General features: G+C 35.2%; 3 protein-coding genes and 1 long non-coding RNA gene across 4 annotated transcripts; 2 read left to right on the plus strand and 2 right to left on the minus strand.

Annotated features, from left to right (window-relative positions):
• The first annotated feature begins 2,339 nt into the window (after window positions 1–2,339).
• Window positions 2,340–9,526, plus strand: LOC114418698. Its single transcript, XR_003668081.1, has 12 exons — window positions 2,340–2,679; window positions 2,761–2,853; window positions 2,979–3,071; window positions 3,712–4,088; window positions 4,201–4,332; window positions 5,070–5,229; window positions 5,654–5,811; window positions 6,019–6,302; window positions 7,366–7,484; window positions 8,247–8,293; window positions 8,432–8,519; window positions 9,052–9,526. It is a non-coding gene; the product is annotated as an uncharacterized LOC114418698 (long non-coding RNA).
• A 3,902-nt stretch (window positions 9,527–13,428) lies between these two features.
• On the plus strand, window positions 13,429–15,138 carry LOC114418697 (ATP-dependent RNA helicase DOB1-like). Its single transcript, XM_028384168.1, has 4 exons — window positions 13,429–13,581; window positions 13,956–14,079; window positions 14,275–14,418; window positions 14,767–15,138. Exons 1-4 carry the CDS (start codon window positions 13,457–13,459, stop codon window positions 14,971–14,973), a joined length of 600 nt encoding a protein of 199 aa, XP_028239969.1. The 5' UTR covers window positions 13,429–13,456; the 3' UTR covers window positions 14,974–15,138.
• A 6,123-nt stretch (window positions 15,139–21,261) lies between these two features.
• LOC114420335 lies at window positions 21,262–22,177 on the minus strand. Its single transcript, XM_028386255.1, has 3 exons — window positions 21,785–22,177; window positions 21,519–21,710; window positions 21,262–21,426 (listed from the first exon to the last, which is right to left on the minus strand). The coding sequence occupies exons 1-3, from the start codon at window positions 22,175–22,177 to the stop codon at window positions 21,262–21,264; spliced, it is 750 nt and encodes a 249-aa protein (XP_028242056.1).
• A 914-nt stretch (window positions 22,178–23,091) lies between these two features.
• On the minus strand, window positions 23,092–23,957 carry LOC114420336 (protein FAR1-RELATED SEQUENCE 5-like). The gene is made up of 2 exons (XM_028386256.1): window positions 23,265–23,957; window positions 23,092–23,127 (listed from the first exon to the last, which is right to left on the minus strand). Exons 1-2 carry the CDS (start codon window positions 23,955–23,957, stop codon window positions 23,092–23,094), a joined length of 729 nt encoding a protein of 242 aa, XP_028242057.1.
• Window positions 23,958–27,782: the final 3,825 nt, after the last annotated feature.

Here is a 27,782-nt window from a genome sequence, read left to right on the forward strand (position 1 = left end):
GAAACTTTAAGAAATGTACATAAAGACATTACGTATCCAATGCCAATATAAAGGATACAAAAAGGAAACGTTCATGGTCGGTTGAATTGGATTTGAGTATACTCCCTATTAAATCTGATCAAAATTTTACTGATTAAATTGGATTGGATTGTAAAATTTCATAACTATAATTTGTTTTTGCTTAGAACTTTAAAATATATTTAGAGCTTTACAAATATATATAAGACTAATTTTTCTTTAAAGAAATCAAATTGTGACAGTAGTAGTTGATTAATATTTTTTTGATGTTGAACCAAATTAAACAAACTATAAACGAGCAAAGAAAGTTCTTGTTGCATTAGCAGCTAGGTGATTAGAAACAAAAACTCGACAATAGTCCAAAACAACAAATTAAACAGTCTTGAGAAAAGGCTCCACACTATGCAAGACTATCCACGCAAGCTTTTGCTTCACGATAAGTGCGTTGAAAAACAATCTCCTAGGGATAAGACAGGTAAGATCTTATGTTTGCACTGAGAGTATTCTATGAAACACGGACACCCCAATCTCTTGTCGTATTCGGTGTTCAACACACGTTCGTGTCAAGCGTCAACACGATATCTGTACTATGTTTTATATTTTGGATACAGGTCGGTGTTTCATGGAGAATATCATAAGGGTGAGATGAAGAAGAACCCTTTGTAATCAAGCATGCTTGACTCAGTAGAGTATCACCATGAGCTCCGCATGAATGTTAGTTGTATATCCGCAGTGATCTATTGTTCAAGGCCATTTCTAATGATTCCACCAAACCCAGATTGACCCAGCAGGTTACCAATAGAACTCCCATTTGTATTTAGCTCATCATAATAAGGACCATTTGGAGCCTTCCATTCAACATGAATCTCTGGTTTTCCCACAAAGCTGGAAACACCATATTCTGAGATATATAGTATTTTATTTTAGATAAATTATATTCACACGAGAAAATATATATAGAATCAAAACAAAAATAAAAATAACTAAAAAAGAGGGAAAATTTATGTTTGATTAAAATTAGCAAAAAAAACTATAAAGTTTTGTATTTCTTAATTCAATAAGTTAATATATATATATATATATATATATATATATATATATATATATATATATATATATATATATATAATAAATTTAATTACATGCCATGTGTGGAATCACAGGTTGTAAAACAAAACTTATTATCGGACTTATACATTAACAAGTTTGATTGGGCTGAATTCAATTATTCATCCAAACTCTAATAAGTCTAAACTGAATTAATTAGTTCTATTTGAGTTCATAAATTACCGGTATCCATAAACACCAACAGTTATAAACATAATTTCTTTTTGCCAATCCTTATTATTTGAAAATCTCAGGTAATAGGTATGATATCGATTCCCATGTGATAACTTTATGATAACATGTGGTTCTATTACATTATATACAGCAGCAGCAATTAATGTTCTAGATGTGATCCATTTAGTATTTAATGACCAATAAAAAGCTACCGATCATCTAAGAAATTTAGAAAAATAAAAGGTTATGATGCTACTTGATGAATTGAGAGAGGAAATGGATTTGAGAACCCAAAGCCGAAATCCAAATTAAGATGTCAAAGTCCAATAGTTCATGGCCAAGTAACTGTTGATGTAATCATGGGTTGACGTGGCTATGTACCAGGATAGGGAAGAAATCGAACATATTTTACAGTTTCCACAGAGAGGAGTAGTTAGTGGGGGCCACGACACATACGTGTCAGCCTTCATCAATAGATAAGTGAAAAACAGTAGATAAAAGAAAAAAAGATGATAAGATCGACGATATATAATAATACACATATTAATAGGTAATTTTTTATGAAGATTTCCTGATATTTAGAAGTTAAGTTAAGTAGTTACAACTTAATTAGTGAAACTACACTATTTGTAATTTGAACTTATGTAGTAATTTTTTTAGGTAAATCTTTGTTTCTTAACCATTTTAATATGTTATTGGCATTCTAACTATACGATAATATTAAAAGTGTCTCCTTATTTTACTGCTTTTATTAAAAAAAAGGAAAAGAAAAGTAAAGATGATAGATAGCTGCAGATAGAAACAACCACAAGCACTACTACAGATTCATCATTCAGCATCGTCAAATCTACATCGGTTATTGAAAAACCGATGTAATAAAACATGCAGTGACAGTTTTGTAATTTAAACCAATTTTTTAAAAGTATTAACGGCAGTTTTTATCAAATTATCTTTGATTTGAATGCTATTAAGGCGGTTTTATAAAAATGTTCTTTGTTTGTAAGCTAACTACTACGATTTTAGCTAGCACCTTCTTTGAATTCATTATATTTTAATTCCATTATTTTTTATTTTCTAAGCTGATATACGACTTCTTGCATTCACTTTCAGTTTCACTCCTTAGCCTGGTTATAGGAGCTAGGGTTTATCGAGGCTTTCGATTCGTTCCTTCCTCGCTGCTACAACAATGGCGAAACCTGGGCGAGGTCGTCGCTCTCCCTCCGGTTCCGTTTCCGGCCCCTCTTCCCCCTCCGACTCCCGTTCCTCCTCTCGCTCGCGCTCCCTTTCTCGGTCCCGTTCTCCCTCGCGCTCCATATCGTCTTCCCCCTCCTCCTCCTCTTCCTCCCGCAGCCGCAGCCCTCCCCCGCAGAGGCGCCGAAGGTACCGCTAATTTAGAGATTGATGAAACATTTCATTGCTATTTTAGAGATTGCGCCTTATTGAAATATTTTAGTCCCGCAGAGTATAGAGATTGCGCCGAAGGTATCGCTATTTTAGAGATTGCGCCGAAGCTCCCGCAGCTGCAGCCCTCCCCCGCAGAGATCTCATTTTATGGTATAGGATCATTTTTGCTGCTATTGTCACAATTTTATGAAGGAAACCAAGAGGTTCATAATGATTTTTTCTTTTGTTCAAATAAAGCCATTTGGAAATCGTATAATTATGTTATAATGGCACAGGTGGAAGAACTTCTAAAATTATATGCAAGTGAGAAATATATTCTCATGGTGAATCAGCAGCTGGAAGATTTGAGATTTTATGTTTCTTTCAAGGTATGATTTTATTTCCTTATGAGATATAACTAGAAAACATAATCCTCATTCGACGTTGTTAGATATAAAAACTATTCATGATCTTTCAGTTCACCTGACAACTTAGGCTGCTTTTGGGATAGTTGGTCATTGATAGTGTATTCTATACTCTATGACCATGTGGTTAGGAGTTTGATCCTTGTCACCACCATTCTTTTAGCTAAAAGTTTAATTTTTCTTCAAGGTAGGCAGTTAGTTTTGTTCATTGTTCGTACTTTTAGCTTAAATGGGCTAGTGTATGAGGGGGCGTTTATCTGCTGTGTTGTCTTTGATTCCTAGAGTTGATGCTTCACTTTCCAAAGAGGACAGAATTATTTCAAGAAAAAAATGAGCTGCTGCCACCTCAAGGACTAAATTGGCAACATTAGTGAGGTTTTAAAGAAACAGGGAAAAAAAGCATTAATGACATGAAGAAAAAGTACAAGAAATTGAAGCAACTTGAGGAATCAAACACAAACAGTGATCTGATTAAATGATGTTTCCTACCAACAATAGGTAAGGTGTTTTGGAGATGGGGATTTAGGATTATTTATGGAATTTAGAAGTATGTGTGTTTTGAGCTGGATAGACTTACTGTACCTTATTGATAATCACACTGCAGGTTGGAGCTACAAGTGTTTCAGTATTGCAAAGTATGTGGCAGACTTTCTGGCTAAGTGAGAACTGGGATGGCTAACTTTTTGTGCACAAATAAACAGCAAAAGCACACGACTCTTTTTGCAATTGGAGGAGTACTAAAGTGATACTAGTATTTTTTTTTATCACATGGTGCATGATTTAACAGGAGTTTCACCCGGGGAAGGTATGGGAGCAACAACGTCTGATGACGAAGATGAGCAAGTAGATAGTGATGCCAATCTGTTTGATGGTGCTTTGGATGGTCCTGATAGCATGGGATTCGGTCCTCTTATTCCCACAGAGAATGAGAGGTCCCTCATGGAACGTGTAAGACATGAAGTAAAGCACGAATTGAAACAGGTAAGGGATTAAATGTTAATAGCTTTTAAAAGTCTGCGTTCGAGTCCCATCATTTTGAATCTCTTCCCCCGTGATTGACCTCAATGTCTTTTTTAAAAAAATTATTATGTAGGGTTATAAAGAGAAAATTGTGGACATAAGAGAGGAAATTTTATGCAAGAGATGAGTTGGGAAACTTCCTGGTGACACGACCTCTGTCCTTAAAGCTTGGTGGCAATCACATTCCAAGTGGCCTTACCCTACAGTAAGAACCCAAGACTTTACTATATTTTTTTTTCTTTCAGTAAACCCTGTTCAAACATATTTGAACGAATTTAAATTGTGATTTTGGATGTTGGTGTGTTTGGGTGGCCCTGGTCAGAAGATGTTTTATTAAGTGTTTATGTAATGCAAGGTTGGTCAGTTTGGTTTTGCACTAATGTATGATTACTTTGTGGAATATACTTAAAGTTGAAGATTTTTTAAAAATCTGTTTTTTTTCTTGTATATGTGTAATCAGGAGAGCCAGAGAGGGGTCTTGTATTGTAAGTAGCTGTTGAAATGGAAACCCATTGATAAGCAGAATTTTTTTTCTATCAAATGCAAATTTAGCTGTATATTTGTATCTAATTCTTTGAAGGATTATAAGGAAGGAGGGTTGAAAGAGAAAGGATGGACTTTTGGTGTCTATGTATAATTGTATGCTATAAAAAATGATTTTTATTTTTGGTTAGGCACTAGTATTTATGCTGTAGTTTTACATGTATGATTTGATCGCTGTTAGATGCACCAATTAACTGGCCATGCTAAGTTTTTTAATAAATTGTGTTAACCACTTGTTGCAGTAATCAAGAGTTAGATCATTCATTTCAATATTCTTAGGTTTTGTTTGCTGTTTACCAAATCTGTTATGTGGGTAATGAATTTTAATCTACTATTGCTTATTGTTGGTGGCCATTTCTTCTGAAATTTAAGACTGATAATTTTTACACTTGCTGCCAGTTTTAGGTGGCTACGAAGCTGAGTCAAATAAAGTTGCAGGGAATGCCATTTTATATGAATGTGTTCAAACAATAATGAGCATTGAAGATAATGGTGGCTTACATGTACTTGCCATTAATATCCTGAGAAGATTCTTGTCAAACCGTGACAACAATATCAGGTTTATTTCTGCTCATTGCTTCTCTTTCATAAGTAACTGAAAGTTTTGATTAAGACCTACTAACACCAGCACATTTAGTGTTCACATTGCAAAGTTCCACTATAAAAGCCAAAAGAAACACAAAAAATTAAGCACTGTAAGAGGTCTAAGATGTCTCCTACAACTAGGGAATAATGTTTTGTTACAGTCCAATGACTTGATACAAGAATCTAGGAAGTGCTCTTGATTAGTAGGATTGATCTCTTGACCCCTTTATTAAATATTCTCCTGTTATGGTACTTGATAGAACATTATGGCGGAAGTTGATCCATGTAGCCGACCCCACCTAGTGGGATAAGGCGTTGTTGTTGTTGTTGTATGCTCCAACTTACAACTATAACACTCATGGCATGTGACCTGGATCTGTCTATTTTTTCAATGTCAGAATATCCAGATTTTGTCAGATGCCCGCAAATCAGTATTTTGACTGATATTAACTCAATATGAAGAGAGTAATCTCTTTTTGTAGTTGTGTTTCGTGCGTTTTTACTGGCTGCTGGAATCCCCAACGAGGATGTTCTCCTACGGAAGAAAAGGGCTAGGGTACGTTGTTGGCTTATAATTTTTTCCCTTCATAATATTTTATATACTAACAGACTAAATTAGAGTCTGATTGACATGTAGTGTAATTCTAAAAGTTAATTTTTATATGGTTAAGTAATCAGATATCATCTTTGACATAATTTTTAAGGTATAAATGAAAAGTGTTTTATTTGTACTCAGTTTGACTGAAAAATAATTTTGTGACAGATTCTAAAGCCAGCTTTAACAGTTATACGGGATAAAGAATCAAAATGCTTGCTTGTGTTCATCCGTGGAACTCAAAGCTTAAAATACACACTGACAGATGCAATCGGTGCTCCCGTGTCCTTCAATCATTTCATTTGCAACGATGATGGTGAGCTGAAGAGGAACAACAAGGTTGCAGGACATGGACACCGTGGTATGGTTGCTGCAGCTCGTTGGATTAAGAAGCACTGCACCACTATACTACTTGAAGATCTTCGTCGACACCCCCCGATTTCCAAATCAAGGTATTGTTATATATACTCGGATAATTTGTCCAAAAAAAGGTATTGTTATCCTTTTACTATAGTCTTTTGGAAGAACATAGATTATAATTAATGTTCACTATAGCAAAGAAAAATTGGAAAATTATTGTATTCCCCTTTTCATTACATTTATACGTGAGCAAGTGTTAATTTTTATATTTTTATTTTCTGAAAATATATATATTTTTTAATTTTTTGAGATTTAGAAAATATGTAGGTATCAACAATAAAGTATTTTAAGATATCATCACATTTTTATTTCTTTAAAAAAGAATGAAAATGTTGATGTATTATTTTGAGTTTTGGACTTATTTTTAAAAATGTTTTCAAATTAGTTTTCTATATTTTAAATAAATATATATTTTTTATTTTAATTTTCTTTAAAAATATAAATAAAAAACATTCAAATCAAACTTCACCTTAATTTTTTTGTTCCTTACTTTATATGTTTTCACTTTAAAGGCATGTTCTTGCTTCAACAATTTGTAAACTCGACCTTTTTCTATTGTTATAATTATAATAATCTTTTCATAGATTGTTGGGCACTCGCTTGGTGGTGGTACGGCTGTGCTGTTGACATATATGCTTAGAGAAATAAAGCAGCTCTCTTCATGCACTTGTGTCACGTTTGGCCCAGGCATGTGGTTATACTAATTAGTACTTCTTAAATTTACATCTAAACTTTTAATTTTTTCAAGATTATTGGGTAACTGATTTAATTGTTTTTTATTATAATTGAATTGATCATCAACTGATTTTTGGTATTAACCAGATGTAGAATTAATAGCGCGTTATGCAGATGTAATTATAGTCTGACAAACTCAAATTTTGGGTAGCTAGGATGCATAAATGGTTCTGTATATATAGACGAATGAAAAATGCATGTACAAGAGTTCAGCTACGTACATGAAACACATTTGTTTTGAAATAATTGTGTACATAAGTTCTGCATATCTTATTTAAAATTTTTATTGGGAATGAATAAGTGATAGATATAAAAATTCATATTGCTAAGTCCTTGTTTCACAATTGTAATTTTTTGCAGCTGCCTCCGTATCATTGGAGTTATCAGAATTCGGGAAGCCCTTTATCACTTCCATTATAAATGATTCGGACATAGTGCCTACATTGTCAGCTTATTCTATTCATGATTTCATTTCTGAGGTGCTCAAACTAGCTAGCTAGTTCTCCCAATCTAACTAGGCTTCAGCAAATATATTGATTTATGTTTATTTTCTTCATTATTTTCTCTCCATCATTCTAAACACAACATATATATTTGGATAAAAAGAAAAATAGAAAATATATATGAAAAACTATGCATTTCTATTATTTAATTAATTAAATAAAAAATTGAACTTAATTTTTTGTATTTTCCTTTCCCTGCAAATTTTAAAAGTCTCTCCTTCCATGGAAGATATTAATAGTAGTACTCAACACTCCACAGGGATATATAGTGTCCTATTAGGTATTGACTAAACATATAGTTGGGGCATGCCTGCAGCTTAATTTATATGCTGTCAGTGTAAAGAATTTACACTATCAATCTCAAGCATAGACTATTTACTCTTTAATGAATCTAAGTTGGAACACTACTAAAATAGTTTTAAAAAGAAAATCATGAGTTTAATAGGAAAACATTGTCAACCGATCAAAAATCATCTTTAATATGAGTTTTAAGGTAGCTGTTATAAAAGCAACAAATGGTAGAGATGAAATAGGGACTAAATTTCACATATTGAGTACTGTTACCAGTTCAATTTTGTTATCTGAGCTGGGTGCAAAGTTTTGGACATCATTTCAGTTGGCTCTGTACTTGTTGAAAATATTGCTATACTTGTATTATGTTTGTTTGAGCTTGTATAGTTGTTCCTTTCTTCAGTAGCCTTGTATTAGGTGAATCTTAACCTTGATTACTTTATGCAGGTGGAGTTCCAAATCTGGCCATGGTTGAGAGTGTGGACAATCAGAAGGTAGACATGTAGAATCAATGTTACTTGTGAATAACTTGTTAAAATTTCAAATTGTAATTTCGTTACAGCTAATTTTCTAACGAATACCATTAGCTATTTGACAAACCTTAAAGTGTTCTTGTACCTCTGGAACTGCAGGTAGCAAATCATCTTGACCGTATGGTATCAACCCTTGGAAGAAATCCTCTGAAGGTTTTGGTGCAAGTAAATTCGAGTGGAGAAGAATGTAAGTTCAGCTTAAAATTATAATGAGTTACTCTAACTCCTTGTTATACTTTTTGGATCTTATGAGGTTTCCTCACTCCCTTTGGGTGTGAGGAAAATTCTTGCTTGAGGCATTAGAAATCCTTCTTTTGTACATTGTAACTTGTAAATTTGTGTTACTGACTTGTCTTCATGTACTGAGACTTCTTAATTTGACATCAGGGAATTGTTATTCATATTTAGTTCTTTAATGCTTTGCATGGAATTCCATCAATTAGAATATATATTTCCCCCTTATCCCAGGGTTATTGTACTACATTCAAACTTCTATTTATTCATTTTAGATAATGACACAGTAATGTTACTTAATTAGTCACTGATTGCAGCTATTCCGCTATTGTTTGTTAACATAGTGTATCATATTCTTCTATTATGTCATGGCATTTCAAGTACTTTGTTGGCATGCATTATTTGTCAGAGTATATTATAATGCTCTTATTTCATACATATTTTACATAAATGAATTTTGTTTATGGATTCTTATATTGTTGCAGCCAAATCTGGTATTGATCCTTCCAACTGTGTTGACTTAATCAATACAAAAAGATGCGAGACACAAAACGAAAAGAAGAAAATAATTGAAAAGTGCTACAAGAAGTTCATGATTTACTCTTTAACCCAACCAATCCAGAAGCTAGTAGGAATTTCAACAAAGCACAACAACATCAGGACCCTACTGGTCTTGCATGCAGCCAAGAAAGGTACTTACAGGTGATCGTTATTGTGCCACATGAACTAAACAGATCTCGTAGTTATTTATCAGTAGCATCATCATCAAAGTTCTTTACATGAAAGTTTGATGATGATGTTACCGATAATGAGCTACGAGAGTGTTTTTAGCCGTCGCTGCAAATTTTCTCAACTCCAGAATTGCTTCCCTTTGATCTGAACCTTTCCAATTTCGGAATCATCATTTTCTGAACACCAATTGATACCAAGAAAGAAAAAAAGAAAGAAAGAAAGAAAGAAGGAAAGGCCAAAACAGAATGCGTATGGATTACACTGAATGTGTACATATATCTTAAATTTGCAACAACTGTTCTTATAACAGTTTTTATTAAGTAAAAATTATAGGAGTTAAGTTAACTAAAAAGAAATTTCTAGTAGAATCAAATTCAGTTTTTTTTTTTCACCATAGCTGATCTGGTCTGATCTGTACATTTTTGAATTTTACAGTTAGTTTTACAGAACCTAACAAATTGCTGTATTGTATATATGCTATGCACACAGGTTCTATTTTCTCCTTTATTTCTTTTCTAAATCCTTCTCTTATTTTTTTTATTTAATTATTGAATTTATTGGAATTTAGACTCTTTCAGTTCAATAAACTTTAAAACTCTTGAGCCTAGGGATACAAATATATTCTATGCTTCCATGTGAATTTTCTTCTCTTAATGCTTTTGAGTTATGACTAATCTTGCTCACTTAAGGGATTATTATATTGTTCACATTAGGGGAAAAAGGATTTATCATCTAAGGAATTAGGGTTAAATTAATTAAATTAAAGAAATTGGTTAGGAATTGATTAGCACATGGATTTAATGTTACTTATAATTAGTTCCTTTCCATTGCTGGTTTAACATAATATGACTTGCTGGAAATGATCATAAATCTAGTAAAACCTCTGCAGATAACATGCTTTATGATAATTGGTAAAATTAAATATACGCTATCAAACATACAAAGGAGAAAACAAAACAAATGTATTCCAGTCTTCTATTGAAACTTGGAAAATTCTTCGTTGACAACTTACAAGATTACACAAAATTCTCAATTCAAGAAAAAGAAATTCCTTGAAAATTGAATACATATTTCACCACAGACTGACTTAATCAATACAAAAAGATGCGAGACACAAAATGAAAAGAAGAAAATAATTGAAAGTGCTACAAGAAGTTCATGATTTACTCTTTAACCCAACCAATCCAGAAGCTAGTAGGAATTTCAACAAAGCACAACAACATCAGGACCCTACTGGTCTTGCATGCAGCCAAGAAAGGTACTTACAGGTGATCGTTATTGTGCCACATGAACCAAACAGATCTCGTAGTTATTTATCAGTAACATCATCATCAAAGTTCTTTACATGAAAGTTTGATGATGATGTTACCGATAAAGAGCTACGAGAGTGTTTTTAGCCGTCGCTGCAAATTTTTTAACCTCCAGATTGCTTCCCTTTGATCTGAGCCTTTCCAATTTTAGAATCATCATTTTCTGAACACCAATTGATTCCAAGAAAGAAAGAAAAAAGAAAGAAAGAAGGAAAGGCCAAAAAAGAATGCGTATGGATTACACTGAATGTGTACATATATCTTAAATTTGCAACAACTGTTCTTATAACAGTTTTTATTAAGTAAAAATTATAACAGGTAAGTTAACTAAAAAGAAATTTCTAGTAGAATCAAATTCAGTTTTTTTTTCTTCACCATAGCTGATCTGGTCTGATCTGTACATTTTTGAATTTGACAGTTAGTTTTACAGAACCTAACAAATTGCTGTATCGTATATATGCTATGCACACAGGTTCTATTTTCTCCTTTTTTTTATTTTCTAAATCCTTCTCTTATTTTCTTATTTAATTATTGAATTTATTGGAATTTAGACTCTTTCAGTTCAATAAACTTTAAAACTCTTGAGCCTAGGGATACAAATATATTGTATGCTTCCATGTGAATTTTCTTCTCTCAATGCTTATGAGTTATGACTAATCTTGCTCTCTTAAGGGATTATTATATTGTTCACAGTAGGGGAAAAATGATTTATCATCTAAGGAATTAGGGTTAAATTAATTAAATTAAAGAAATTGGTTAGGAATTGCATAAAACATGGATTTAATGTTACTTATAATTAGTTCCTTTCCATTGCTGGTTTAATATAATATGACTTGCTGGAAATGATCATAAATCAAGTAAAACCTCTGCAGATAACATGCTGTATGATAATCGGTAAAATTAAATATACATTATCAAACATACAAAGGAGAAAACAAAACAAATGTATTCCAGTTTTCTATTGAAACTGGGAAAATTCTTCGTTGACAACTTACAAGATTACACAAAATTCTCAATACAACATAAGATATGAACGAGTAAAGAAAAAGAAATTCCTTCAAAATTGCATACATATTTCACCACAGACTAACTTAATCAATACAAAAAGATGCGAGACACAAAACGAAAAGAAGAAAATAATTGAAAGTGCTACAAGAAGTTCATGATTTACTCTTTAACCCAACCAATCCAGAAACTAGTAGGAATTTCAGCAAAGCACAACAACATCAGGACCCTACTGGTCTTGCATGCAGCCAAGAAAGCTACTTACAGGTGATCGTTATTGTGCCACATGAACTAAACAGATCTCGTAGTTATTTATCAGTAGCATCATCATCAAAGTTCTTAACATAAAAGTTTGATGATGATGTTACCGATAAAGAGCTACGAGAGTGTTTTTAGCCGTCGCTGCAAATTTTCTCAACTCCAGAATTGCTTCCCTTTGATCTGAGCCTTTCCAATTTCAGAATCATCATTTTCTGAACACCAATGGATACCAAGAAAGAAAAAAAAGAAAGAAAGAAAGAAAGAAAGAAGGAAAGGCCAAAACAGAATGCGTATGGATTACAATGAATGTGTACATATATCTTAAATTTGCAACAACAATTGTTCTTATAACAGTTTTTATTAAGTTAAAATTATAACAGTTAACTAAAAAGAAATTTCTTGTAGAATCAAATTCAGTTTTTTTTTCTTCACCATAGCTGATCTGGTCTGATCTGTACATTTTTGAATTTGACAGTTAGTTTTACAGAACCTAACAAATTGTTGTATCGTATATATGCTATGCACAAAGGTTCTATTTTCTCCTTTATTTCTTTTCTAAATCCTTCTCTTATTTCTTTATTTAATTATTGAATTTATTGGAATTTAGGCTCTTTCAGTTCAATAAACTTTAAAACTCTTGAGAGAGGCTGCAATTAGGGTTTATGCTAGAGAAACAGAGAACAGAGAGTCCGGGAGCAAGCCCATCGCGCAGTACATGGAGGATGCGCGGCCCCACGCCGTCTTCGAGCGGTCCGGCGAGTCCGGGAGGTCCTTCAACTATTCCGAATCAATCCGCATTACATCGGAATCCGTCCCCGAGCAGCAGATAATGGCTTACCTTGTCAAAATCCAGCACTGCGGCTTCATCCAGCCATTCGGCTCCATGATCACCGTCGATGAGCCCTCCATCTGCATCCTCGGTTACTCCGACAACGCCCACGACATGCTCGGCATTACTCTGCAGTCCGTCCCTTTGCTCGACGACAAGAATGACGCCGCCTTTTCTCTCGGCACCGATGTCCGAGCCCTGTTCACTCACTCTAGCGCCTGACTCCTCGAAAAGGCCTTCTCCGCACGCGAAATTAGCCTCATGAACCCTATCTGGATCCACTCCAGAACCTCCGGGAAGCCTTTCTATGGAATCCTCCACCGAATTGACGGAATTGTCATCGATTTGGAGCCTGTGCTTACGGAGGATCCTGCCCTCTCTATAGCTGGAGCTGTCCAGTCGCAGAAGCTCGCGGTTCGCGCGATTTTGCAGCTTCAATGTCTCCCCAGTGGTGATGCTAAGCTTCTCTGTGACACTGTTGCTCTGAAATCTCATACTAGTCAGGGGTTTCATATCCTCTTTTTTCTCTGTAGTTTTGGTTTTAATTTTTAACCGACTAAGATTACTATTGTATTCTAGGAGAAAATATATGTTCATTTGATCTTTTGTCTTAATATTCATACAGTTTACTATCCTTGTTTGGTTAAAATGATTAATTCTTGTGATTCTAACTACTGAAATATTTTTCTGTAGTGTTTGTTTGCCACCGAGACATTTAGCATTGGTTTGAACATGCCTGAATAATTTGTTCAAATGAGTGGTCGTGCTGGTCGACGAGGCATTGATGAACGTGGAATATGTATCCTCATGGTTGATGAGAAGATGGAGCCTTCTACTGCTAAAAATATGGTTAAAGGGGTAGCTGATAGTCTAAACAGGTAAATTGTTGGTTTAATTTAATTTTGGAGAGTTTCATATCTGACAAGGTTCTGCCAGATAATGGTTTACTCGTCCATTTTGTTAGAGATCTTAATGATTCTGAAACTTCGGAAACAGGTTTCTTGTTGGTGCTCTTGACTATCCAGTACTTATTATTGTCCATAATGGAGACTGTTCAAAATCTAATGCATGATAATATGAGCTTTTGATGATATGATGTTCATCCACTAAAAGAAATGTTATCTATTTTCATATTGTAGCTTGCATAAATAAATTGTTATCTCTATTACATAATTTTTAAATTTTCCTTCCCGTGCATTTCAGTGCCTTTCATAATTTTTAAATTTAGAAGTATTTCTAACCTTCTTCGTAGTGGTTTCCGTGAAAGTCTGGACCAACTAATACAGTCATATGTGGAAAGGCAAGGTCGTGCACCAATTGACTGGGATTTGCATCAAAAGTTACCAACACCAACTCCTGCATCGAAACTTGATTGGTTGAGTTTTTGGATGCACTAGACATCAATTATGCAGTAAGTAGTTAGCTGCAGAGATCTTTATTTATTTCCAATTTTGAATATCTAAAGACAACATTTCTCTTGGGGAAAATTTTTAAGCCAAACTTCTATTTTCTGTGTAGCATCCATTTTAATATTTAATTCGTAGTTTTTCTGTCTCTATTGATTACTGCAGATTGAATTTGAGCCAGAATATTTGGTGGAGTTTGATAATCCAGATATTGATGAGAAGGAACCAATTCCACTACGGGATGCACTTGAGAAGGCGAAACCATTCTTGATGTCATATGAGGGGATTCAAAGTCAGGAAGTGTGGGAGGTATATTTTGTTGCTAAGCTTATCCACAACTTAGTATTGTTACCCTAACATTAAATTGCAAAGGTTTTTGGGCAGGAGTTTCGTTACTAATGTTTCATTTTCTTCATCACTATCTTCGCCAATAATCTTATGGATTGATTGCCAATATCTTTGTCATATCAAACCTGTGTAACAAGTACATTTAGGCAAGTGTTGTATTACTCACTGTATTTGTTTTGAAATTGTTGTCTATTTTATGGGTCCTAGTGGGTAAAGGCTTTTGTTTTCATGTTGTTCTCTACTTTATCAATGTGTCCTTGTGTTGGGATATGCTTTCTCTAATATTTTTTTAACTTTATAACCTACTAGAAAACAATGGAAGAGACAATGGCGCGAGTTCCATTGTTGAAAAAGATTGTTGATCACTACAGTGGACCTGATAGGGTAACTACAAAGAAGCGACAAGAAGAATTAGACAGAGTTGCTAAAACTCTTCCTGAAAGTGCACCATCTTCAGTAGAACAATTTACTAATCGTTCTGTTATTTCTCTTCAGGTTTGGAACTGTAAATATTGATATTGTGTTGGGCATAAAATGTCTTTTACTTGGGCAGTTGTTTCCCTCTTGTGTTGATAATCTTTTTATAAGTATCTCTGCCAATGATGTTCTATTGCTTGCTCATGCAGTTCAGTGTTAAATGTATCCTCTTGTGTTGATAATCTTATTTTGTCCTTTTTCTTATGTCCTATTGTCTGTGGGGGGATGCAGTGCAACTTATCATTACTTGATTGCATTTGCTATAACCAGCTAAACATTTTGGTTCTACACTAATTTCTTAAGTTTAAACATCATTTTTGAGATTAAAGTTTCAAAACATAAATAACTTAAAAATTAATTTTAACTAAAATCAACTTTTGTAAAATAATTTAAAATTATGTTTGCGAATAGCCAGCCAAATACTCTTTGGACTTCATAGGGCCGAAGTACTTTTGCCAAGTTAGCGAATCACTGTTCCATTGGAATTTTTTCAATTGTTTGAAGTTTTTTAGGTTGTGCCTGTTTCGGGAGGATGAAAGGGTTAGTATAAAGTGGAATAAAATCTTTTATTCGGTAAAACAAAAACAAAAAATGATAACACTTTCAACTTTTTTTCCTATAAATCTGTTGAGTGGAGTGCAAATGTGATAAACTTCATGGGATTATATTTTAAAATTTGTAAACATTTTTTTTTTTGTCAAATAAGTACAGTACACAATTTATGTTTGCATAACTACTGTTGAACGTAGGGGTATGCCTGCACACAAATGAAAGGATTGTTAATTAGTGAACTGTGAACTCTGAACAGTAATGTCTATTACTAAATAGGTGTAAGTGTTGAACATCAGATCAATGATGGACTGTCAGAAGCATTACTTTTTTGATAGCTTTGTCGGAAGTGGGGTCCAGGTATATCTCCAAACAATTTAAAGACATATACAAGTGAGCAACATTAAAAAATTCTGAATACCTTATAGTTTAATTATGAGTGTAAAATCTTTTTAACAGTCAATCATTAAAAATATTTTTTATAGTAATATGATTTTTAAAATAATAATTATAAAAATCAATAAATTCATTAATAAAAGCGTAAAATTCGGAAAATTCCCAAAATACAAGGCTAAAATACATAACCATATGGGAGGTTTTGCTTCCTGCACCCCCAAAATAATGTAATATCCCCAAAGTATCCTTATGTTATCTTGCTTTCTCCTACACCTTAAACGTTTTCTCTAGTACCTAGCCTTCCTTTGTTCTTTTCCAACTTCAATCTATCTGGTCATTCAACCTCCATTAGTCTTCGCTCTTGTTTGTTCAACCTTTAACTCTTTGTTGGTGTCATATAATCATTTTGGATTAGGTGACTCAGAATGTTATGTAGAGATGCAAATGAATCAACGTAGTATGGATTAGTATAATTAGTGTTCAGAATTTCTGCCTTTGGCATCCATTGCAGCAACATCATTAGTGGAAGATTCCATTAACGACAAGAGTTTGAAGAGGCTTATGGAGCATGATGAGTCCTTCACCAACATAGCCAAGAGGAAAGAGTTAAAGCGATGGCATCCATGCAAGTTCAGGGTCGTTGTAGTGTTGGATATGCCACAATGGAGGTGCGCACCACCACACAAAGGGAAAGAGGAAAGAAGGGTGGGTGTGTTAGTGTGAGATAGAAAGGGTATTGTTGTCCTTTTAGTTTCCTATGAAGGTGTGGGAAGCAAAAAGTGGGTTTAGGAAGTAAAAGCCCCATATGGGGTTATATTGCAGGTTCTCAGCCCAAGTGGCTAATGGGTTTGAAAAACCCAATAGCAACAAAAGAAAGGCTGTTGCTAGGTGCACCGAGCAAAATTGCTGGTGCACCCAGCAATTCAATGAAGTACCGAAAATACCCTCCGTTTAAAAAATAAAAGTAACGTAATAAAAAAAAGCTTGTTCTTCCGTGATAGCTTTCTTCTTCAGCTTGCAAAAGCGCTTGTTTCTTCCCCGTGCACCCAACAATCTCCATTCGTGCTTCTTGTTCCCCGATATTGGCCTTCTTCCTCCTCGCCCTGATTTCCTTCTCAATTTGAAATTTGGAGAAGAAGCTGTTGTTCGTGTCCTCCATTGAAGTTGACATCCTCCATTGAAGTTGTTGTTCGTGTTCTCCGCCATAAAGGTTAGTCTTCTAACCTCCTCGTAACTGTTTCAATGGCGTAAATGGCTGTAGGAACCTTAGGATAGACGACATTAATGGCTGGAGGTTGAAGACGAAGGTTCTTCCGCGCGTAGGAAAGGGGCTTCTGGGAATTCCCGCGGAAGAAGTGTGGAAGGTTCTTTCGCGGATTCCCGCGGAAGAAGCCTCTGAAGGATCTTCCGCGTGATCCAACAGAAGAAGGTTCTGCATTGTCTTCCACGGACTACATTTTGTTTTCGCGGAAGAACCTGCTGAAGCTTCTTCCGCAGGCTACATTTTCTTCTCGCGGAAGATCCTGCTAACGTTCTTCCGCGGATCATGTTTTGCTGTGTATTTTGATTTTTTTGGATTATACCTGAATTTGTTCATATTATTAGGTAGTTTGTGCTATTTAGTTGCTATTAAAAATTGCGTTTGTATGTAAAATGAAATTATATTTGGTGTGATTTATATATGCATTAGGATGTCTAAATTGAAGTGTTAGGATGTCTAAATTGAAATTATATTTGGTGTGATTTATATATGCATTAGGAAGTAACTATGTGATTTTAGCATAATAATAGCCATCATTTTAAATAAAATATAGTTGAATTATTATTTTTTTATCATAAATATTTCACATAATAATAGTCTGAAAAATTTCTTAATTTTTAATTTTAATTAATTCATAAATAAAGATAATTATAACTTAATAAATAAATTATCGATAAAATGTAACAATCTAAGCATTTTGATGAGACTCATTTAAGCACCTAATTCATTTAAGCACCTAAGCAGAGTTACTTCATTGAAGAGATTAAGAGCTTATGAAATACTTATATATGAAAGAATAAAATAAATGATGTGTACAAAGGGAGCTCCATTTAAGCATGAAAAGAAAATACGATAGAGTTACTTCATCGGCAAGAGGAATTGAAGACCATCATGGATAGGACCAATTGCAACATCATGGTTGGTGGATTAGTTGACAATGTTGGGATAGTTTATTCTTTTTGAGACGAAACAACGAGAGAACAATATTTGAGGAAATGATATTTTCTTCTGTTTTATTCATTTATTTATTTAGGATATGAGTAGAAATACGATAGATCCTTGCTTGGGGCTATACAAATATTTTCATATTAAGTTTGTCAGATCTTAGACTATTCAAAACATCTTTTAAATCTAATAAGTTAACCTAGTTATAATAATAATAATAATAATAATAATATTGTTATACTATTTTGTAATTTGAAACAACATAAACTAAATTGTATTAGTCGTGAAATGATACATTTGGACACAGTGGCATTTCAACCTTACATGCAAATAGAGGTTTGAAAACTTAATTTGAACAAATTAGTAAGAAACATACAAAACATGTGTTTGAACAAATTTGTAATGACAAAGCTTTGTTACCAATTATTTGAATATTTAATTTGATCGAAAAAAATAAATGTTCTTCATGATTTCAGATCATGGTTAGAACACGAGGTTTAGGTCGTGTGTTAGGAGCTGGTAGAGGTAAAGGCATTAGTGAGGATACGCATGAGGCTGATGTTCCTCTGCGTCGCAGACCTACTGTTTCAGCACGTAGGCAACGGGTTCGTCTGCGTGAGGACGTGACAGAGAGACCTGAGGATGTGCCTCAGTTGCATGAGGATGTTCCTCATGTGTCTGATGCCACCCCAGAGATGACAAGCGCTGCCGATGCTGTTCAGACAGAGGGAATGGCTACTGATGGGAGCTTGGGGTCACCTGCTGCAGATGAGGGTTTCCCCGGTGGACCACGCGACCCATCGATTTTGACCGATTTTGCTGAGCATGTCGCACACAGCATCTGGAGTGGACAGGAACGTAGTTTTTAATGTTGACTAATTACATAAAAATTATTTGTAGTTGGATTGTTTTTTATATACACGTTATTGTAAATTGTTATTCAATTTAGGAACGACCCGATCTGAAGTTGGTCTCCCGCGGTAGAAAAGTAGATAAAATTGGGAGACCAGCGCCTGAGATCGAAGGGTTGGTTGCTGGCACCGGATTGAGTCCACTGATCAGGTGTTCTGTTATCACCACTGATCTTGGACTCATATCCGTCTTCGTCGAGAGGTGGCATCGCGAGACTAGCACGTTCCACCTGCTAGTAGGCGAGTTGACGATCACTTTGGATGACGTGGCGTCACTCCTACACCTTCCCATCACTGGCGCGCTGCATACGTTCGAGCCGCTTGTTACTTTAGACGCCATTCGTCTACTGACGGAGCTTCTTGAGGTCAGTCATGAGGAGGCTACATTTGAGATCCGACAGGATGGTGGGCCTCGTGTCCGGTTGGGGTGGCTTCGAGACTTGTATCAGAGCCAGTGCAGGACCAGACGATGGGTTGTAGCAGCCCGCACGTATCTGCTCCACATGGTGGGTTATACTCTTTTTGCCAATAAGAGTTCAACCCATGTACATGTCGTGCACCTGGAGGCTTTCAGGGACCTGGCCCAGGCAGGGGGATTCGCCTGGGGGGCGGCTGCATTAGTCCACATGTACGACCATCTGAATGACGCATCGCAGGCCTGTACACGGCAGTTGGGTGGTTATATTACACTTCTCCAGGTACGTATTATCACTGATAATTTAATATGAAGTAGCATTGAATCTCTTTTTTTGTATTGATGTTGACTATGTCTTTGTAGTGCTGGATATATGAGCACTTTCCTACAGTGCATACATCCATTGTTCATGATGCTTATGATGAAGGGAGCCCACGGGCTTGCAGGTGGCTTACGGGTAAGGCTCATATTACGGGGATCAAGGGAGCCCCGTATCGGAGACGTTTGGATGCCCTGAGTGTGACTGACGTGTGCTGGATGCCCTATGGTGAGCACCGGCGAGTCAGGGCCTTTGACTTGATATCGTCGTACACCGGCCAGCTCAGATGGGGTCAGATTGTGGTGTACGTTTGACCTGAGTGGGTTCTTCGACAGTTTGGCTACCTTCAGACGGTCCCTCCACCGCCGGTTTGTGATTCTTTGATGGGTGATGATATAGATGACCGGTGGCTAAATTTTCCAGACCATTTGGTGCCTTCAGGGGAGCTCTGTGTAGTTCCTGGACAGGTGGCGGCAGACTACTTGGAGTGGTTTTTTCGGATATCGCACCCATTCGTCACGCGGACCGAGGAAACTACTACGCCGAGACATCCACCTCCCCCTCATCATGAGGAGTTTGTCGAGCCACCCATCCCCGAGGTTTTAGTCGCGATCGATCTCCCTACGCATTCAGTGGTAAGCATAACTTCTGTAGTTTTTCATAATTTAAATTTTTTAAAATGTGATACTGACTTTGTTATTTTGACTGTGACAGGTTCATTGCGAAGGATGTCAAGGGATGACTCAGGATTTAGGAGCGATTGCTGAGGATTTGGAGCGGGTCATCAACCTCAGGATGGTCACCGAGGGCACTGACTTACATGACATCATGACTCGTTGTCTGAGGAGAGCTAGAGGTGACACCGCAGATGGAAGTCTTAGGCCGCGCCAGAGACGCCGCATAGATTAGGATTTATATTTTTATTGTACTTAAATTATTAATTTTTGTATTTATTTATGTATGTCATAAAACACATTTACTTACATCATTTATGATTTTTGTTTGTCTCTCTATAAATATATGGTTTGAAATTTAAATATAAACCACACACATGAATCACATTTATAATGGCATTTGAATATATAAAATAAAGAAGATAAAATAATTTGTAATTTAAATGTTAACATTTAGAACTATTCTAAAATTATATATTTTAACCATACATATACGTACACTAAAGAATAAAAAAAATTGGTTTTGTGCCTTTTAGAAACATGCCTAAGTATCCCTGTTCGGGCTTTTTTTAAAATTATGTGGGAGCCGCTTGAGACTGTCCAGGGCCGCTATTTGGCATGTTTGCACGTCAAGGAACCCAAAAAAAATAAAAGCAGCGCCCCGTTCCATCTAATCGCACCTGAAACGAAGGCACCAAAAATAAAAAAGTTGGTTTTCGGCTTATTAGAAACATATAACTACCATTCAGTTCAACACAAATATAACAATTTGACACAGTAACACTTGTTCACGGACCAATTGATTAATTACATGAACATAAATCCAATGTACATATACATACATAAATATTACAAGTTCAGTGTCCGGTTAGGTCTACATGCGTTGTATTAATTGTCATTAGGCTTAAGTATTGCTGCATTCTACCTACATATGCAGTTGGCCATTGTTTTGCCTCCGGATACGCATTGCTTGACCACAACAACACCATAGGCGGTAAGGGACAACGATCTTTCAGAAAAACCTGTTGTAAGTGAAATTACAATAATAAGTTAAACAAACAAACCAACACATTCAATAATTGAAATTATTTGAGTAAACGAATTTTCAATGGACCTGAACAAAATGACTGCCATACACATGGCCGACACATATTATGCGGTGCGCAGCAGAATCGGCCGATGGTCGACTTCTGAGAGGAAAAAATGTGAAGCTCTGTTGTCGTGACAATGATACAAGGATTACATTATATCTTGACGCAATTACATATCCCATATCCGTTATATCCATCCATTTGTCCATACTAACCTAAATCACATAACAAATACACGTGTCTGTCATGTTAACATTACTTATATTTTTAAAAAGCATAAAACACATACCTTGGATAACCCATCCACGTGTAGGGACAACCTCAGCTGTTCATATCTCTTCGTGCCACCAAAGATCTTTATGTAGTCTTGCGACCATTTGCCAAGTTCTTTAATCAATTCATTACGCATCATGGCCCAACACTCTTCTCCCATACCTAACAAAGTGGAAACTGATCGATATCCACAATTACCATCCGCTTTCACATCAACAACATCCTCAATGAAACCATGCATAAATGGAGGAAATTGATCCAACATGGGGATCATCCTTGCTGGCTTCGGTAGTGCAAAAGATGATGCACTGGGTCTGACTGAGGTGTTGCTGTTTTGAACCGAATGATAAGCATCAACATACTCCCAATAAGATGGATCACGCTTTGTCGATCTTTCGCTTCTTTTCATTACCTTTTTCGGGGCACCTTTCGTCTTAACCTTTGTTGGAGGAGGACACATAGAAGTCTCATCGGGAAACGCGAATTCTCGGAGTTTACTCTTGAAAGTAACTTTCCCACAAACATCAAGTTCATCGAATCTTTTATATATTCTATCCATCTCTTCCTTGATGCTCACTTGGGCCTCACATAGCCCCTGGTCTGAAAAATTAAGTCTCCTCCAGTACATATGGACTACATCCAGTGGGATGCTGTCACCCTCATACCTTTGTAGCTCGCATGCACAAGGAAGACCTAGCGTGGTTCTCAATACACACCCACAAGAAGACACATTGTCTTTCAAATAACGTACGCGCTCAAACTCAACCGAAATTTCATTTAAAGCGTACCTTGACACCATTCCCAGAAGCCTCTTGTATAAGGTTTTCTTAAAAACATGACCAACAACATGCGTACTTGTTTCGAATGATGCTCTAATTTCAGTGTGCTGCAGCGTCATCATGTTGTTCATTGCATCCCAAACACTACAGAGGTCTCCAACGTTATTCTGTAATATCCTTTTCAAAGACCAATGAGCAGATTCAACCCTACATTTAAAACACACAACAGAGAAGACAAATTAATAAAAATAATGTTCCAAACAATCATTTAAACAAACTTGAGAAAAATAATAAAACATGTAAATACCTATTTGTTGTTGTGTTGCCTAGGTGCATCACCTTATTCGTCCAGGCCGTGATAAACTTCTCCTTGTGTGGGACAATCCATGTCTCACATACGTAGTCAATGAACATTGGCCACGGGGAACACGCTACTTGAAACCTTTGAAGGTGCTCAGGGAACTCCTGTTCTGAAGGACAATCTACCAGGTTACCCCAGCTATCCATTACGTAGTCCCAAGCATTCTTCTGACCAACAAGCGATTCACACTTTGCCTTCACATTCTTGTCTACGTGAAACCTGCACAACAAATTCTTACACTCCGGAAACACAACTTTCACAGCATTCATCAGGGCTAGGTCTCTGTCTGTGACAATAACAAGAGGAAGGCGATCGTTTCTTAAAAAAAGGCCTCGAAATCGTTCCAATGCCCATACAAGATTGTTCACGCGCTCACCCTCCAGATATGCAAACCCAGCAGAGAAAGTCATCCCGATTGGTGTCACCCCCACAATGTCAAGCAATGAGAGCATGTACCTATTTGTTTTGTAGGTACTGTCTATCAAAAAAATAAGATGACATGCGTTACATAACTTAACAGCATCTGGGTGACACCAAAACAAATCACGCACCACATCTTCATCCTTCAATCTATGCCAATGAATATATTGGTCACGTTCAAGGAGTCTCATTAGGTGTTGCATTTCACTGTCATCTCCTCTGATTGAAGAACGGTATGCACTTCTTGCATTGTAGATTTGTTTGATTGTGGTGCAACTGCTGCTGTTGTGCTCCTTCAACGTTAGCAAAATGTTTCTTGGTTTCACATTCGACTTCGTCATATCAACAATGATATTCTTATCATCATCTGTCAATCTCCCAGCATATGGATTTCCAACTAAGGTCTTCGCCAATTCATGGTTGTGAATCCCACATATCAGCTTCACCGCCCAACCTTCACCTCCATGCACTGGTTTTCCACGAATCTTAAATGGACAACCACATTTTCTAGTACCTGTGTCTCTTCTAACAATTTTTTTCTTCCTACCCTTGTACTTACCGCTCCTTTCATACCCAATTAAGACAAATGAAGTTCTTCCTCTGCTGCCAGTATATGTATCAGACCTCATAATTACTGCAACAAAACCATTTCCATGGGCAACCGTTCGAGCCCACTTCAAAACATCTTCTCAGGTTTCAAAGACCTAGGACACAATCACAACATATTAATTTTTACACAAATCATACATTAGACCAAACAATTAAAACTGATCGACATGATTACCTGAGAAGTAGTAAAAGCATCTGAACAATCAACATGTGCTTCATTCACACCACAATCTTCTTCTTCATTTTGAAAATCCATATCAACTTCTTCGGACATTGCATTGTAATATGCCCATTGATCTTCGTCCATCTTAATTCAAAGTATAACTATCACCTAATTCAACATTCAACTAAATAATTTGAACAATACAGCAACCCAAAAAATTTACAAACTATCAATATCAAACTAATTCAACATTTGACAACCTCACACAAATATTTAATCTACATATACATAACCAAATTCAACTTTTAATTACATAATTCCAAAATTATAACCTACAAAGCTCATTTAACCAAAAAATACCTTAACCTAGGCAAAAAAAATCAACAATTCAACCAACAAATATATTTTTATGTTTCACATAAATTACAAATAAAATTAACCAAAATAACATTCAAAATAATCTTAAAACAAAAAAAATCATAAAACAAATTACTCCACGGAAGAAGTTGTCTTTCGCAGTTGTAATATCAACTGCAGAAGACAGCTTGTTCCGTGGAGTCTCGCGGAAGACGTCTTCCGCGAGACTCCACGGAACAAGTTTTTTTCTTCCCCAATTGTAATGTCTTCCCGGAAGAAATTTTTTTGCGTTCAATCTTACATCATTCTACTACCAAAAATAAACAATCAACCACACAAACCAGCTACGTACCTTACTTGACAAATATCACACCAAAGCAGAGCACAAGTACAACCAGCACCGACAAAAATCGCACAGCACAAGCACCAGAACGGAGAAAACGCACCAGAATGGAAAAAACGCGCACCGGAGTGAAGGAAACGCATGAGAGAGAAAGCAAAAAGGAAGAATGAAAAAAAAGATTTTTATATAAGGAAAACGTATAGAGACATTTTTAGGTTTTTAAAAATTTGCTGGGTGCACCAGCAATGTTGCTGTGTGCCCCTAGCAATTCCCCAAAAGAAAAGTATGATAAGCTGAAAAGCCTTACCCACCCTCGTAGCATTCATTCTTCGGCCTACCTTTGAGGACATGACGGATTTTGGATCAAGATTAAAAAAAGGAAAATAAGAAAACTAAGCTTTATTTTTATCTGAGTTTAAATAATTATGAGAAATTCGTCCTATATTATTTTAACTTAATTCACTTATTTTTATTAAATAAATTATAGGATAAATTACACTAACATTCATGTGACTTTTTGTGGTTTAAACTACTACACACAACTTGTGTCAGGCAGTTTCTTTAATAAAATTTCACTTTTCATATAAGAAAAAACCCATGTGATTTTTTGAAATATCACACGATATCCTTTTTTATTTTATAGAATATCTTATATTTTTTTAATGCCTACAATAACCCTCTTATAGGATATACATAGTTTAATGTATGCTTTAGGAAATGGAAATATACAATGTATTTTAAACAATTAAGAGTTATTGTAAGTGTTAAAACGGTGAGGATATTGTGTAAAGTTTTAAGAAAATATAGGAAGTCTAAGTGGAATTTGTCCTAAATTATATATTTAGTGTTTTTTTTAATGAAAATTATATATTATATGTTAAACACATTCTAATTTAAATATGACATAAAAATAGATATCCATAATTTTTAAAAATAAAAAGAAAGTATAAAAACTAAACCACGTATTTAAAAACACGTCATTTTAACACTGTTTATCTATGATCATAATAGTTAATTAATATATTCATTAACAATGAGAAGAAAAAAAACACACACACATAAGTCTAAAGTACAGAACATATATTTCCAATACATGTTGAGGTATTGGTGACTCGGTTTAATTTGATTGTTTTATTAAAAAGTTATTTGAATTAAACTTAAAAAATATGTGGATTGATTTGGTTTAATCTTCATTTAAAATAAAATTTGAATCAAATCGAATTAATATTTTACGATTTGATTTAGTTCGATTTTTGTAATTTTTATTTTTATATATATTTTTCATATTTTAAATAAAATTACATTAAAGAAACTATTGATAACAATTTATGAAACTTATTAATATATTAAATTTTCTATAATAAAAATCAACAAAATTTTATTTATTTTATACCTGTTAGTTGAAACAAGTAAGGAAAATCAACAAAATAGGATTATATGTTAAATACATTCTAAATCAACAAAATTTTTTAAGGTCCAATGAGCAAACTCAACCCTGCATATGAAATACACAAACAAGTAAGGAAAAACAATTGTCTTTATCCAATAAATCCTAAACCCTAACAACAACAAATATTTACAACTTTCATACCTGTTAGTTGTTGTATTTCCTAAATGCATCACCTTATTTGTCTAGACTTTAACAAATATTTCTTTATGCGGAATCAACCATGTTTGCTTGACATAGTCAACAAACACTGGCCATGGTGAACAAGCAATTTCAAACTTCATAAGACACTCATCGAACTGTTGCTCAGAAGGACAATCCACCAAATTCCCCCAGGCTTCCTTGACATAATCCTATGCATTTTTTTGACCAGCCAGGGTTTTACATTTTACCTTCACATTCTTATCAATGTGAAACCGCCATAACAAATTGGTAGACTCAAGAAAAATAGTTTTCACTGCATTCATCAATGCTAGATCTTTATCAGTAGCAATAACTCCAAGGAGTGCATCACGCCTGAGAAAAATACCTCGAAACCGTTTTAGAGTCCAAACAACATTATTTAGACGTTCTCCCTCCAAATAGACAAAAGCAATAGAAAATGTCATATTTGTTGGTGCCACACCAACAATGTCAAGTAACGACAACCTGTACCTATTTTTTTTGTAGGTACTATCTATGAGAAATACCAAATTAGATGCATTGGATAATTTCATTGCATCAGGATGACTACAAAATATATCACGTACAACATCTTCATCCTTCAATCTATGCCAATGAATATACTAATCTTGTTCAAGAAGCTTCATTAGTTGTTGTATTTCAGTATTACTGCCTCTTATGGAAGAATGGTATGCATTTCTTGCATTGTATATTTGCTTGATTGTTGTATAACTGTTGGCATTGTGCTCCTTCAACGCTAAAAGAATATTTCTAGGTTTTCACCAATGACTTTGTCATATCAGCAATAATAATCTTTTTATCTGAAATCAGTCGACCAGTATATGGATGTCCAACTAATGACTTAGCCAATTCATGATTGTGACTCTCACACATTAACTTCACCATCCATCCTTCACCTCGCACCACTGATTTCACACGCAACTTAAAGGGACACCGACATTTTTCTACTGCCAGTAACTGTTCGTACTAATCTTTCTTCTTGGCCCTATACTGACCATTACTTTCACAACCAATTAAGAAAAATGAGGTCCTTCCTCTAATACCAGTATTTGTGTTTGACCTCATGATCACTGCTACAAAACCAATATCATGAGCAATAGATCAAATCCAATGTAAAACATCATCACGGGTAGATAACACCTACAATGCAATTCATACATGTTTAGTCTTCAAGGGACATTCATTTACTTACTTTAACAACAAAAAAATCATATTAATACTCATGAGAAGTATTGAAGGCATCAGAATCAACTTGTTGATGCACTTCAAGTTCCTCTCCATTTTCTTCATTCACACAAGCTTCCTCTTCATTTTCATCATTCATATCAACTTCTTCAGACATTATGTTGCCA

Source organism: Glycine soja, chromosome 7, assembly GCF_004193775.1.
Source record: "Glycine soja cultivar W05 chromosome 7, ASM419377v2, whole genome shotgun sequence".
Classification (NCBI taxonomy): domain Eukaryota; kingdom Viridiplantae; phylum Streptophyta; class Magnoliopsida; order Fabales; family Fabaceae; genus Glycine; species Glycine soja.

Coding starts and splice junctions, on each gene's coding strand:
- LOC114420335 (XM_028386255.1), bottom strand. CDS start 22,177: ATGAAAAGAAGCGAAAGATCGACAAAGCGTGATCCATCTTATTGGGAG. Junction 21,711..21,784: donor ACGTGGATGGGTTATCCAAG/GTATGTGTTTTA, acceptor TATGTGATTTAG/GTTAGTATGGACAAATGGAT. Junction 21,427..21,518: donor ATGGCAGTCATTTTGTTCAG/GTCCATTGAAAA, acceptor CACTTACAACAG/GTTTTTCTGAAAGATCGTTG.
- LOC114420336 (XM_028386256.1), bottom strand. CDS start 23,957: ATGAGGTCTGATACATATACTGGCAGCAGAGGAAGAACTTCATTTGTC. Junction 23,128..23,264: donor GTGAGCGCGTGAACAATCTT/GTATGGGCATTG, acceptor TTTGTTGTGCAG/GTTTCACGTAGACAAGAATG.
- LOC114418697 (XM_028384168.1), top strand. CDS start 13,457: ATGAGTGGTCGTGCTGGTCGACGAGGCATTGATGAACGTGGAATATGT. Junction 13,582..13,955: donor GTAGCTGATAGTCTAAACAG/GTAAATTGTTGG, acceptor CCTTCTTCGTAG/TGGTTTCCGTGAAAGTCTGG. Junction 14,080..14,274: donor CTGCATCGAAACTTGATTGG/TTGAGTTTTTGG, acceptor TGATTACTGCAG/ATTGAATTTGAGCCAGAATA.